Source organism: Hyperoodon ampullatus (assembly GCF_949752795.1).
Source record: "Hyperoodon ampullatus genome assembly, chromosome: 13".
NCBI classification, from domain to species: domain Eukaryota; kingdom Metazoa; phylum Chordata; class Mammalia; order Artiodactyla; family Ziphiidae; genus Hyperoodon; species Hyperoodon ampullatus.
This window is the reverse complement of record NC_136926.1, coordinates 30,668,618-30,683,928: the sequence shown is the minus strand read 5'-3', so window position 1 is coordinate 30,683,928 and position 15,311 is coordinate 30,668,618. Positions and strand designations below refer to the sequence as shown.

The 15,311-nt window shown below is 39.5% G+C and overlaps 1 protein-coding gene across 1 annotated transcript in view; it reads left to right on the top strand.

The window, feature by feature from the left end:
• The window catches only part of VAPA (VAMP associated protein A), a 39,628-nt gene that overhangs the window by 9,769 nt on the left and 14,548 nt on the right, over positions 1-15,311 (top strand). The window contains exons 2-4 of the mRNA XM_079717925.1: positions 9,631-9,783; positions 11,823-11,926; positions 12,445-12,525. Coding sequence (XP_079574051.1) covers positions 9,631-9,783; positions 11,823-11,926; positions 12,445-12,525 — 338 coding nt within the window. The remainder of the gene's footprint in view (positions 1-9,630; positions 9,784-11,822; positions 11,927-12,444; positions 12,526-15,311) is intronic.

Here is a 15,311-nt window from a genome sequence, read left to right as displayed (position 1 = left end):
CCTTGGTTTTGTTTTCTAAGTACTGTTCCTACTGCCAAAAATCTCAGTAACAGCAGATAACTGAGAAAAAAGATTTTTCTGAATCTTTTCAGTCCCCACCACTCCACTTTAAAAATAAAAGATTTTCTGAACAAATTAAGGTAATATGAATTCACGTTTAAAAGTCCCTTCTGATTATAAAATCAATGCTTAATGTAGAAAGTTGAAAAAGCATAGAACAGTATAAAGCAAATAAAAATTACTCAATCCTACCACCTATAAATAACCAGTTTCTTTAAAAAATTTTTTTTTTAATTTATTTATTTTGGCTGCGCCAGGTCTTAGTTGCGGCATACAGACTTCTTAGTTGTGGCATGTGAACTCTTAGTTGCGGCATGCATGTGGGATCTAGTTCCCTGACCAGGGGTCAAACCCAGGTCCCCCTGCATTGGGAGCACAGAGTCTTACCCACTGGACCACCAGGAAAGTCCCTAAATAATCACTGTTAACAGTTGATTATTTTTTCTGTGTATGACTCTTTTATATCCTATATTTTTTAGTTAATATTATTTTGATAATTTTCCCATGTTATAAGTATTTTGCTTATAATCTAACAGGAGCTTTAGATCTGTAAATGGTGCTAAAAACATTTATTTCAGGTTCTCCCGAAGATATCCATTTCTCTTTTATTCTTTCCCATCCTGCCTACCTAGATTTTAAAAAGTAATCTAAACTCTTCAGATATGGAACACTTATTTCTGTTTTAACAGAGCTGTTAATTTAAGCATATTTAATTTTAATCTTGAGTGCAAGCATGAAAAAAAGTTTTTTTTATGTGTGTGTACATCTTATTTTTCTCTAGAAAGTTACACAGTGGAAGGACATAAGATTTATATAAAAATGTTACAAATCAAAATGTTTCATTTCTGTGTGAAGACAGTGTTGTTTCTACTCTCCCACTTGTTCTCAGTACTGTGTCACAAAGATTGTTCAGGTCAGAGTGAGCAGTCTGCATCAAAAGGTCAGAAAAAATACTTCTAAAATGTTTAGTAGCTTTATACAAAATGTCAGTGAGGCTGTGATCATCTAGGATTGAATTACTGGCCATGTTACCATGGAGTAGTAGGTGTTTTCTAATTAAGGCAGTAAGTAAAGTTGTTCATAAATGTCACATACTTTGAGGGCTGAGAGGAGTCTTAGAGGTGGTTTTGTGTACTGAGCTAGAGTGGAGGGTTAGACTGGGCTGGAGAAGTGACATGATTTGCTCAAGGTCAGTCACCTTGTTGATGGTGTTAGATTGTGAGCCTCTAACTCAGCACACTGCATTATGCTTTTTACAAAAGTCAGTATGTACACCATCAATAGCAGACCGCCCCCCCCTGTGCATCCCCCCCGCAGGAAGGTGATGGATGAGTATTTAACTTTGTGCTCAGAGCACTGCTGCATTAACTTAAAGTGATGAAAAAGAAAGAAAAGACATGGGTCCTGCCTGTTGGTTACTTTTAACTATAGCTTTAAGCCCCTAGAGTGGGAAAACTTTTTTTTTTTTAATGAGGACACACTACTATGTTGAGTGGATTTTGGACATTGTTTCATGATACATTTTGAAATTCTTTGTTGATTATGTAATGTAGATAAACAAGGGCAGTGAAGCAGTTTAAGAAATCAAAGCTTTCCTTAAATAGTAGAAGGTTTAAATAAAATAGGCAAGTTTGGCTTTTGTATTAATCTCAGGGTCTATACTTTTGTAAGGTTAATGAAAGCTTATAAAAAGATACGTTTAGTGCTTTAATAACTAAACCATCTTGAATAGAAATGACTCACTTTGTTTCCCGGAAAGTGGTCTTCTGTTTATTTTTACACTAATGTTTGTACAATAATATTTATTCAGTACCTACTATGCCAGGGATTGTCCAGCTGGGGATACAGCTGCAAATAGAACAGAGACCCAGTCTTCATGGAGCTTACATTTGCTCAAGTCCGAGATTTCAGTGTGTTTGGGAAAAAAATACAGTAAATAAATTAAGGTAACTTCATCTTAAAAATTTGTAATGAAGATGTTTTAGGGCTTTCTTTGATGTAAAACATAAAAACCGTTTTCTTGGTATTTGATACTTGTTTCCAGAAATATTCATCCTGTGGAACCAAGGGAAATACAATAAAATATCCAATAAAAATCTTTTTCTTATATTACTGATTCGACTACAGTTTCATGCTTTAACGCTGCAGAAATCTGCCTGGAATGGCTTATGAATTAGGAAATAAATATAGCTTAGGTATTTGCATAAAATACACAGAGAATTTATGAGAGTTCAGGCTCTGGAGGCAGACCTGACTTCCCACCTCCATGGCTTTGTGCTTTTCTGACCTTGGACAAGTATTCTAACTTCTGACTCAGAGTTGACTCATCTGTAAAATGAGGATAAGTAATAAAAGTATCAGCCTCATAGGCTTGTTATTAGGGTTAGTGACATAATTCACGCAAAGTTCTTGATACATGGTGAGTGTCCAATAAAGGCTAGATTGTAAAAACTTCTGTTATCACTATTTTACTATCACTACTGCTGCCATGCTACTATTACTGTGGGAGTTCTTAGTAGATATTCTGTATACTGTACAGCATATAATTCAGATGTGTGATTAAGTTAACGTAGCAAGACATATTCAGCAACATAACCCTTTGTTACTGGAAAACTGTTTAATCAGTGATGCAGCCGTTAATTTGCTAACACCTGTGGAAACATTGAAGTAGTCATCACTGACTTCACTACAGCTACATTATTTATATATTTGAGCTGAGCATCCAGCCTGCCTCATTAGGATTTTTACCTGTTCTGTTTCAGTACAGATAGGATGGAGGAGTGAAAATGTCATGCTGGGGTAAATGATTTATGAATACCTAGAGTCATAGCAGAACGTACATACTTCTGATCTATATATTTTTTGCGGTACGCGGGCCTCTCACTGTTGTGGCCCCTCCCGTTGTGCAGCACAGGCTCCGGACGCGCAGGCTCAGCGGCCATGGCTCACGGGCCCAGCCGCTCCGTGGCATGTGGGATCCTCCCGGACTGGGGCACGAACCCGCGTCCCCTGTGTCGGCAGGCGGACTCTCAACCACTGCCCCACCAGGGAAGCCCTACTTCTGATATTTTTTGTTGTTATTGCATATTGATTAAGAACAATCCATGTGATTGCTTAGCCATACTCAGGTTAAGGCCAGTGTGAATTACTCCAGTTCATTCAGGGATGAGCTGGTTTCTTCTCAGGGAGCTTATAGTTAGTGGGTGATTTAAGACGTACATAAGTAATGAAGTGAGACGTGCGGGGAGAGAGGTAGGGACACTGTGCTATGGTAGTTGTATGGTCACCCTTGTTTCTCCTCAGAGATGCATGCTTTGGTTCATTGCACTTTCTGCTGTTATCCTCCCGAGGTCACTAACTCAATCTATACCCATAGCCAAGAACTCATAGCTTGTCCAGAACTGGAGAGTCTGAAAGGTGAGCCTGCTTCAGTGTTAAAGGTGCTGTAGAAGACATGGGACTCCTGGGTTTAGAGACAAAGGATGTTATTCTCAGGGCACTGCAGGCAGCAACTTCCTAGTTGTGTTGGTTTCCTTTGCCCCTCAGATTCCATGGGGGCAACACAAAGGGGTTCAGTGCAGGTGGGTGCTGCCCACCTGGTGGGTTTGTGTCATAGCTGAGAAACCTTGAGTCTAGGGCCCCTGAATCTTTTGTGATGGGCTGCACAGAAACCTGCCTGACCTTTTTCCAGAGGAGGACCTGAGCATTATCACACTGGACAGTAAACAAACCTGCCCTCTCCTCAAGAGGGAGATGTTAACAGTCAGATGCAAGGCTGTTCACTATGTAGTAGATCCTTGAAAAGACAGTCTGTATGAAAGCCTCCAGGGCCTCCACTGGCAAAAGGTGCAGAAATGCTAGAGACCCATGGAGACTTGTCTCCCAACAGACCTCCGGGTTGCTGGTCTAAACGATGCTACGGAGTTCATGAGTTAACATTGGTGCACATAGCCTGTTTATTCTTGAGCTGCATCCCAGAGGCCTTTTCTATTTCTGAAATGCTCCATGCTATATTCAGGACCACTTATCCTGAAATAAAATTTGATTCTCTTCTTAGTAAGCAGATACTGTTGAACTCAAGTTGATATACATGCTGAGGTGTTTAGGAGTCTTCAGTTACTTTGGAATGCATCAAAATAAGATGGATGGATGGCCAGAGATGGCTAGGTAGATTGATAGGTCTCAAAGTAAGTAACAGCAAAGTGTTAATTGTAGAGTCTAGGTTATGGGTGTATAATCATAATTGTTCACTGTTCAATTTCTTTGAAGTTTTTCAAAATGCTGGGGGAAAAGCCAAGTGCTCTCCCCTTATTTCCCCCAAGTCAGTTTTCTTTGCAACTAAACAAAGCCTGGCATTTCAAGAAAACTTTAACGGCAATTTACATCAAAATAGGTATATATGATAACCATTTAAGAAACTGTTTAGTCAGAGTGGTTCTACTTTTAGCTGTTTTTAGCTTAATTGTGTTCCTTTTAAGAGTGGGAGGTTTGGAGAACTATTTAAAAGGAAATCATTGCTCTAAATTTTTTTTTAAATTTATTTTTAAATTTATTTTTGGCTGCGTTGGGTCTTCGTTGCCGTGTGCTTTCTCTAGTTGTGGCGAACGGGGGCTACTCTTCGCTGCGGTGCGTGGGCTTCTCATTATGGTGGCTTCTCTTGTTGCAGAGCACGGGCTCTAGGCATGCGGGTTTCAGTAGTTTGGCACGCAGGCTCACTAGCTGTGGCTCGCGGGCTCTAGAGCGCAGACTCAGTAGTTGTGGCGCACAGGCTTAGTTGCCCTGTGGCATGTGGGATCTTCTTGGACCAGGGCTCGAACCTGTCCCCTGCATTGGCAGGCGGATTCTTAACCACTTCGACACCAGGGAAGTCCTGCTCTAAATTTTAGGTATACAGTGTTTCATGCCGGAAATACATTTTTAGGTAAAGGAGTCAGGCTAGTCTCACTTAGGACATCCTTCTGGGTGAGCTGCCCTAAACTTTTCCTACATTTTTGAAGTTTGAGGTTCCAAGTCTTTTCCAAACTTTTTAACACAGGGACTGTATTTATGTATGTTACATTTCCATCTGTTAGAATTTGGGACTGAGAATAGGACTTTGGTTTACTGGGAATGATAATGTAGTAGAGCTAGGATAGAATACTTAGTGACAGGAAGTGGCGTGGGAGATTGAAGGAGGGCAGCCTGTGTAATTAAAAGGTGGAGTTTTAAAATATAATTTAATTTTGTTTTTTCAGTAAAAGTTCAAGTAAATGTTATCTGTATTGTGTGGAATTTTGTTTTATATGGTATATTTTTACATACAAACAGTGAAATTTCATCTGTAAAGTAGGAAGTATCAGGTGGTACCTGTGGTTGGTGACTAGTTTACAATCAAGTAATCATAAAATGGACTGTCGTAGTGATTGTTTCTAAATGTTAAACTAAGCATTTATATTGGACAAATGGCAGGATTTTCTTCAATTACAGGGATTACGTTTTAGAAATCCTCAAAACATGAGTATTTATTTCCTATATAAGTTGCTTCGAATGTTTCACTTTTTCATCAAAACACTGCTTTTCACTTTTCTTTCAGTTTTTTTTTTTAAGCTTACACCAAGGGTCAGCTTTTCTTAAAAACAAAAACAAAAAAAACTTTACTGTTTTTCATAAAAGAAAAATATGTACAGTTTAAAGAATTATCAAGAAGTTAATAGCTCTGCACTCCTGTGTTTTATGGTAACCATTTATTTGTTTTTCTTAATGGTTTAAACACCTAAGCATTGCAGGGGATGCTAGTAAAGCAGGAGATTATTGATATAATGTAGTGGTTTTTAACCTTATTTGACACGATATCCCATTTTGATATTTTATATTTTGTAATGCCCATTTTTCCATCCTGAAGTGAAATTCATATATAAAATTACTTAACCAACATACACAGTTAAAATTTTTTAATATAATGCCCTAACTGTAACATAAAGGAGAAGAAAGTGAATTTGTGATGAAATATGCATTTCAATGTGTAAATGTTTGGGCATGAGTATAGTAGAAGACTAATGAATTAGCCAGATGCCTGTAACCTACTTAAATAAATGAGTTTGGATTTAAGGGAAGTTAAGGGAGGAGTTATCTGATAGAGGGTTTTCTCTAACGTTTTAAATAAGGGCAAGAGAATATTTATGCATGTGGGTAGAATCATGTGAATGTGTCACCCATACATGTGTGCTGACTGGACCAGACGTTTGTAGGGATTTAAGTGTCCTGAGTGACATTGCTGTTGGTAGAATAATTTTCTGTAATGGTGAACTCACCTTTCAGAGTTTTAGGGAAAGAGAAAAAGGTTTCTTGTTTTATACAATAGATGTATTTCTGGGAAAGAGTTCTTTTTTTTTTTTTTTAACCAGTGTGGATTTCTGGAGGGGTATGTGAAGATCTGGTGGGATGGGGGCCTAATACTGTACTTGATCGCGTGGATCTACCCGGGTGTTGAGAAATGTCTAACATCCTGTTCCTCTCTCCCCCCAACAGTAGCACCACCCAGTCCTAATGTCAGACAGAAGTACCTGACAGTGGCAGTATTACCCTGGATTTAGGCTTGTGCTGTAGCAGATAAATTACATAACTTTTCCTCTATTTTTGAGGGCCTGTAAGGGTAGATTCTATCAGGTCTGTTTAACCTGCAGGCTCCAGGAATCCACGATACACCCCCACCCCAGATCGCCCCATCTCACCCTCACCCTCCAGAAAAACCCAAGGTAAAATTGTTGTGAATATTTGCCTGTGTATGTTTTTCTGGGTCAGTATATAGTTTTCATGAAATTCTTAAAGAGTTTCTGTGACCCACAAAGGTGGAACAGATGTTTCTGCCTAAGACCTTTTCAAGCTATTAAATCTGGTTATTATGCTAGTGGTCATTAGTACTTGCTGATTTTGCATTTTAACCAGGAAAATGGGCTCAGACTCTGAACTGGCTGCTGGGAGCAACCCTTACTGAGAGGCTTGGTTAGAGGGACACAGTGGAGTAGAAAATCTCAAATTCATTTGTTATGTGGCTTTATTGTAGGTAATTTTACTGATAAGGTTAACATATTCAGTAAAGAATTTGGCTTTTGAATTGGTAGAATTTTTTTCTTTTGACATATTCTCTTCATCTTTAGGTAGTTTGTGTTTTTTTTTTTTTTTTGCCGTACGCAGGCCTCTCACTGTTGTGGCCTCTCCCGTTGCCCTAGTTTGCGTTTTTATGTCTAGAAAGACCACAATCTATTATTTAAGATTTATAATCCCTTTTGGGCAATATAAAATGTAAGTACTGTTTCAGAATTCATATGTTGATGAAAATTGACACATGGTCATTTTCTAAGTCAGTTTAAAAAATCAGTTATTTTACCTTGTTTTGGATAGTTGGTACTTTCCTCTAAAATTGGGGAAATTTAAAAAATTGAATTTAAAATTACGAATTAAAACTTACATAATTATGTTATAAAAATATAGGATTGTTCAAAATTAAAATTTTGCAAAATGTTTCTTTTGTTATTTTACTAAGAAACTTTAAAAAATAAATTTATACTTAATGCTAATGTTAAAATCCTAGTTGAAATAGTCACATAAAAATGTACACATTCTCAGTTACCTGTAGTAACTTATGGATTTTCAGAATGTTAAGAAATGGAATCTATGTCTTTAAGACTCGTAGTTTTAACAGTTTAAAATGTTAAATCCACCAATTTTGTGGATTCACACAGCAAAATGGACAGACTGGAGCTTTCCCCTTCACTCCCCCTGGCCAGTGTATGGTGGGGTAGTTAGCTGCTAGCCAAAAAATGCAAGCAATTGGGATTGAAGAAGCAGCAAAGGATGTAAAATAATATATAAATGCAGTGATTAACTTAACCATGTAATTCAAGCAAGCTGTCCAAAAGATTGTAGTTCTTATATATATTGTATATATATTAAAAAAAAATGTGTACTTGTTGATTTAAATGCTTATTTCACATTAGAATTTTTTCCATAACTGGTTCTCTGCCTTTATATGTTTTCCTCTAATGTTCTCTTATTTCTGTCTCTTCCCTTTCATCCCAGTTCCAAATCTTTATTTGTTAGAAAATATCTTACAACTCACAAACTTTAAGCATAGGATAAAATTAATTCATTTCCTAGGACCTGAAATAAGTGCCTTTCATTTCAAGTCTCTTCTTTTCCTCTTCTTGCATCAGGCAGGTCTACTTTCAGCCCCTGCTCTCTTCCCAGTGCCTCTTCATTGTCTGTTTGTTGTTCCCCTTCAAGCCTTTGTCTAAGATAATTTTCCAATATTCAGCAAAATGGGAAACTTTATCTGGCAGAGTTGGGGAATCTTCTCAGTCTGGACTCTAAACTAGAAATATTTTAAAGTTTTAAAAGACATGCTTGTTCTGGTTTATTTAATAAAGGAGAGATAGCCTTTATAATAGTTGTCTTTGATTTCAGCCTTCTAGCTTTTTTTTTTTTTTTTAAAGTATAACTTAAAATTAATTGTTTTAGAAACCACTGAAAATTGCTTTTGGGTTAGTTAGAAGTGTGTGGTTGTTGCTTCCATTGAGACATATTTATCTTCAGTCTCCAAATTAACAGGTATTCAGTTTATTGTCTAAATCTGTATAAAATATCTTTAGGCTTTTCTTCGGCCAAGAACAAAAGTGGAGGTACTGTTTCTCCACGCCCCACTCCCCCCTTTTTTATTTTTTGCGGTACGTGGGCCTCTCACTGTTGTGGCCTCTCCCGTTGTGGAGCACAGGCTCCGGATGCGCAGGCTCAGCGGCCATGGCTCACGGGCCCAGCTGCTCCGCGGTATGTGGGATCTTCCCGGACCGGGGCACGAACCCGTGTCCCCTGCATCGGCAGGTGGACTCTCAACCACTGCGCCACCAGGGAAGCCCCTCCCCCCCTTTTTAAACAAAAAATGGTTTAGGATTGATTTAATTCAGGCAGGACTGCATCACCTTTTGGGTTCTTTGTTTTGCAGTTTTATGTTTGGGTGTAGAATCAAAGCTTAAGAAAAACTTTGTATGTAGAGCATTTGACAGCTCTTAATAAACACTTGACAAATATGTGAGTGAAAGAATGAACGAGTGAAGGGATCAAACTTAGTTGAGGTGAAGCAAGAGTGCCCTGTCATTGGGTTCATCGGCTTCTGATGGAGGTGTTTTGTGGTCGGCTCTGTCAGGTGAATCTGAAGATTGGCACTGGTTTGCAGACCACTGGAAAATCCCAATCTTTTCAGTTACGTGGTAAGAGCATATTCTAGGAATACAATTTTGGACTTATTTCATAAATTGAAACTTTAAAAATAACATTTTATTTGATAGAAACAATACATGTTCATGTAGTGATTTTATAAAGTCTGGTAAGGAATGAAGAAAATAAAACTCCTTTGTGAGTGTACACCTGGAGGTATATTTAGGTACACAGACTTTCAGTACATACTCTATATAAAATTGAGGTTATGTGCATCCAGTTTTGAATTCTGCTTGTGTGTGTGTGTGTGTGTGTGTGTGTGTGTGTGTGTGAATCCAATTAAAATTTTTTTCCCCTGTTTTTGGTTTTTAAACCTTACAGGCCCCTTCACAGATGTAGTCACTACAAATCTTAAGTTGCGAAATCCATCGGATAGAAAGGTGTGTTTCAAAGTGAAGACTACAGCACCTCGTCGGTACTGTGTGAGGCCCAACAGTGGAATTATTGACCCAGGGTTGACTGTGACTGTTTCAGGTAGCAAACCATGTCCTGAATTTATGTTGTTCTTTTACTATATGCAAACTGCTGCAGGAAATGTCTTATCTTGGGGTGAGGGTGTATGTGGTCAGTTTGTAAGCAGTTACTGTCGTTCAAAAAATGTTATATCTATTCTTTATTTCTACAGGTTACTACCACATTCTCTGCCCTTATTATTTTGTCTTTGAAATTTTGTATCATTTTTGTGATTGCTCATTCTCATTCATTCAGATCTCTAGCTGTTGTTACGTATTGCATGCAGCTATGGAGGTGTTATCCTAAATCTTTTGCTTAAAAATGTACAGTGCCTCTTTTTTGCCAATAGTTGTAAACTTAGATGCGTCTTTCTGCCTTTTATTGTTAATGCCAACAGTGTCCTGCACTTGAAAACTTCAGTTTTGTCACCCCCTTTTGTGTTTACTTGTAGTCCAGGGTGTGTGCTTGGTTCCTTGGTTCCTTCCATGTATGGATTGCTTACTCCTGCCGTGGAGTCTGTGCTGGTGCCAGAGTTAATGCCCTCAGACTTCCCTGACGATATCTTTTCATGATAGTATCTAACATAGCAGAGCGATAGGAAGCAAGTAGGAGGATGTAGTTTACTTATGGGAGAACTTCTCAGGCCTCACACAGAGACCATTTACTCTTATTTTCTAGCAGTAGTTCTCACCTCTGTGAAGGTCTGCCATAGTTGCACAGAGAGCAGGAACACACGGGGACCTTTCCAGATTAGAATCTCTGGGGACACAACCTAGACACGTGTATGTTAAACAAAACAAAACATGCTTGCATAATCCTGATAGGTATTCCTAAGATATTAAAATAATTCTGTATCCTTTTTCTAGTTTTCAAGCCCACAGCAGATTAAAAACAGAAAATTATACAAAGAGTGAGTGCCTGGGGCGGGCCCACTGAGATGTTCATCAGTGGAACCTGACTGCAGAGGCAGTCAAGGACAGACCTCAGAGTTCTTGGGGCACTCCATCCTCCCTCAGTAACTGTATTCCCACACTCAGAGCTAGGAGGCCCTAGAGAAGATGCTTTTAGTGAGTCTTGTGGTGCGGTGGCCTGGCAGGCCTGCTTTCATGTTTGTCTGACTGAACTGTCAGTTCATGGGGAAGATGGGTGGGCAATAAGAAAGAGTGGACAGTGAGTACGAGTGTTCTGGAAGTTGCTCTCTAAGTCCACAAGCCTTTTTTAGCTCAATTGGAAGAAGGTAAAATTATTTCTATCCACATGGTTAAAAATAGATTTTGGTGCAAACAGCTATATCCCTAGGAATCCATGGAACTATTCAGAAGGACTTTTTCTTTAGGATTCTAGCTTTCTGAAGTTTTACTGTATTAATGTTTGTTAAGAACCTGTATACTTCTCAAAGCCCTTTCTCCCACATAAGCCCCTTGTATTGAGCACCTGACTTACTAAAAACTCCTTACACACCAGTTACTGTTTCCATGCACGCCCTTGATCCCTCTCCTCCACTGAGAACTCGGCACTCACTCCAGTTTTCAGTGCAGTGCCTTTCCGGGTGAGCAGGCACTCCAGCCACGCTTCCTCCAGCAGCCTTCCCTGATTGACTCTGTCTACATACTCACTCCTTTTCTCCCTCTCCCTTTAGCATGCACCTTTACGGATTTACTCCTTTAATCTGTGTTAAGATTGTCTTCCTCTTGTTACATGGTCTGTAGCCTTAGAAGTATGACTCATAAAGTCACAACCATGTTTGAAGTTTTCTTTTTATCCAGTTTCTAGTGAATAGCGTAGGGTGGTTGTTCAGTAAAGGGCGTTCCTGGAGATATATTGTGCTTTATCTGGGTTCTGGGCGTTTATCCTGTGCATTTTCTACAGCTGTATATTTGGCCCTTAATTTTTTTTTAACCATGGTGGGAGTTATTGGACTTCTCAGACATACCTTATAAGTGGTTTCTTGCACCCTTCCTGGTTTTCTTTAAATTTGCAGATTAGTGAGTGAGTACTAGGAATTCAAAGAAGCAAACAAATGGAGAAGTCACTGTCATGTGTCCTTTCTTCTTCTTTAGTAATGCTGCAGCCTTTTGACTATGACCCCAATGAGAAGAGTAAACACAAGTTTATGGTACAGACCATCTTTGCTCCACCAAACATTTCAGATATGGAAGCCGTGGTGAGTAGAGAAGTTGAACAGAAGTTGTCCGGGGGAATGTTGTTTAAACTGTGGGTTTTGTTTAGTTCTCCACTGAGAAACCTGATTTTTAAAATTAACAAAATCTGTAAATCTGTTCACTACAGATAATCCTGACTCATTTCAAGAACGAAGGAATTTTGAAATAGTATTCCTTAGAGACAGTTTTGAAGTGCTACTATTAAGAGTAAAGTCCTGTAATCTCTAGGGATGTTAGTGTGATTTTAACAGATTGTGATAGTAGCTCTTCGTAGGGTTCTATAGGAAGTTCTGTGGCATTGCCGGTGCCTGTGGTGGGTGAGAATAACGCAGTGCGTACAGGCAGCCGTAGTCCTGGCTGACCTGGGGAACCCACACGTGCACGCGTACGCGCGCGCGCACACACACACACACACACACACACGGCAGCTACACTAACCCTTCAGTTGTCCCTTGAGGCGAAACCTGTTTGTCCCCATCGTATCTCCTCTGTCTCATTGTTCGGTTTTGTTTGCTTTTAGTGGAAAGAGGCAAAACCTGATGAATTGATGGATTCTAAATTGAGATGTGTATTTGAAATGCCCAATGAAAATGATAAATTGGTAAGTAGGAAAATATAAGAAAATTGGAAGCTATTAAGCTCTCAGTTACTTTGAGATTGAATTCTGCTTCTGGTTTTGGCCTTTGTGATTGTGTGATATGGCTGTTCCACTTTATCAGACTCAGTGTTTACGTTTTTTAAAAACTTAATGTGTATATGCTCTTTTCATTTCATAACATTTTGTTCAAGAAGAAAAATACTTTTAGGTACAAGCTAGATGATGGAGAAGAACCACCTAATTCTATCAAAATTTTGCTACTTAAGCCACTTCAAGTTCTTTGTTAGAATGAGACATGTATATACATAAATATAATTAAATTACAGACATAAACCACTTTTTGGCAACTATATACCTGCAGTCTGGGGATAAGATTTAATTTACATGGACAAACAGTTTATTCCAAACTTGGCTATTCCCAGGTATTTTGTTCACTATTGATTTTGGTCAAAATACATCTGATTTTATTCCTTAGTAAATAATTTTTATGTTGCTTTTTTTTGTGTGTGTGGTATGCGGGCTTCTCACTGCTGTGGCCTCCCCCGCTGCGGGGCGCAGGCTCCGGGCGCGCAGGCTCAGCCGCCATGGCTCACAGGCCCAGCCGCTCTGCGGCACGTGGGATCCTCCCGGACTGGGGCACGAACCCGCGTCCCCTGCATCGGCAGGCAGACTCCCAACCACTGCGCCACCAGGGAAGCCCTGTGTTGCTTTTTGGTTAATGTGAGGCAAATACAATTTGAGGGACTGAAGTGTATGTGCATGGAGTTTAAAAAGTAGTCTTATAGAATGGGTTGCGGTCACTTTATTCCTTTTCTGAAATGCAAATTTGAATATTTTTCTGTGGTTTGTAGGAGGAACTTGAAGGGTAAGTAGGTTTTTGTGTGTGTGATTTAACATATAAAATAATATAGATAAATAGAATTGTTTGGCACAATCAGGTTATAATTTTACATGACTTTTTTCTTTGATCTGGAGGCCATTTGCCCTATTGAAAAGTAAACTTGCAGATTAAATAAATACGTGGGGTCAATTGTTGTGTTACTCTTTTAGGATAAGCTGAAATGAAGAAGTGCCTGAATGGTAATTAGTTGTTGACCAAATCATTTATTGTGTTTTTAATGCCTTATTAAAGGGATTTTGAAATATTTGCCAAAAACAAAAAAATGTGAATACATATGTTGTTACTGGAAAGTGAGATTTTGATGGCATGTTGATGCTTCCCATTTGGAGTTTACTTTCTCTCTTGCTAGGCTGCCAGGATGCTAATAGCTTGCATAGCTCTTACTATTGGAACCAAGAAAAGAGCACGTTCATCTCAGTTGACTTATTTTATTTCTAGTTTTATTGAGCTATAGTTGATATACAGCACTGTATAAGTTTAAGGTGTCAGCATAAACACTAGTGTTACATATATTGTGGAATGATTACTATAGTAAGTTTAGTTAACATCCACCACCTCATATAGCTACCAAAAAAAAAAGTTTTTCCCCCTCTGATGGGAACTCTTAGGGTCTGCTCACTTAACAACTGTCAATATACCAAACAGTGGTGTTAGCTAGAGTCACCATGTGGTACATTACATCCCCAGTTCTTGTTCATCTTCAGTTTTGTACCTTCTGGCACCCTTCATCCAGTCCCTCCTCCCCGTGCCCTGCTTCTGGTAACCACAAACCTGATCTCTTTCTACAAGTTTGGGGCTTTGTTGTTGTTGTTGTTGTTTTTTTTTTTTTTTTTTTGCATTACGTGGGCTTCTCACTGCTGTGGCCTCTCCCGTTGCGGAGCACAGGCTCTGGACGCACAGGCCCAGCAGCCATGGCTCACAGGCCTAGCCGCTCCGCGGCATGTGGGATCTTCCCGGACCGGGGCACGAACCCGTGTCCCCTGCATCGGCAGGCGGACTCTCAACCACTGCGCCACCAGGGAAGCCCTGTTGTTGTTGTTTTGTTTTAAGATTCCATGTATAAGTGAGCTCATACAGTATTTGTCTTTCTCTGACTTATTTCACCTAGCATAATGCCCTTAGAGTTTCGTCCATGTTGTCACAAATGGCAGGATTTCCTTTTTTTAATGGCTGAAATAATGTTCCCTTGTATCTGTATATTCCAGTCTGTATATATATACCACAACTTCTTTATCCATTCATCTTTTTTTTTTCTTTGCGGTACGCAGGCCTCTCACTGTTGTGGCCTCTCCCGTTGCGGAGCACAGGCTCCAGATGCGCAGGCTCAGCGGCCATGGCTCACGGGCCCAGCCGCTCCGCGGCATGTGGGATCTTCCCGGACCGGGGCACGAACCCGTGTCCCCTGCATCGGCAGGCGGACTCTCATTCGCTGCGCCACCAGGGAAGCCCTCCATTCATCTCTTGATGAACACTTAGGTTGTTTCCTTGTCTTGGCAGTTGTAGATAATGCTGCTGTATGAACATGGGAATGCAAATATCTCTTCAACATAGTATTTTCATGTCCTTCAGATGTATGCCAAGAAGTAGAATTCATTGGAATAAGGGTTGACTTACCTTAAAAACACGTTTGGATATTTTCTCACTTTTATGAATTTTATGCCAATTTTACAGTCATTTAATAAACATAGAGCTATCTTTCAGCTGGGCTTCTCTTATGCTCTGGATAGCAGACAATTTGAGATTATAGCCTGAAAAGGGCTGGAAGCCAAGTATTTGATATTGCTGATTGGACACGAAACCAGAAGTTGATGGAAATTATATGACTGTGCTTGTTGAGCCTAGCCATCTTACTACCTCACAGAGGAGAGTAGCAGGTGTACCTAACACA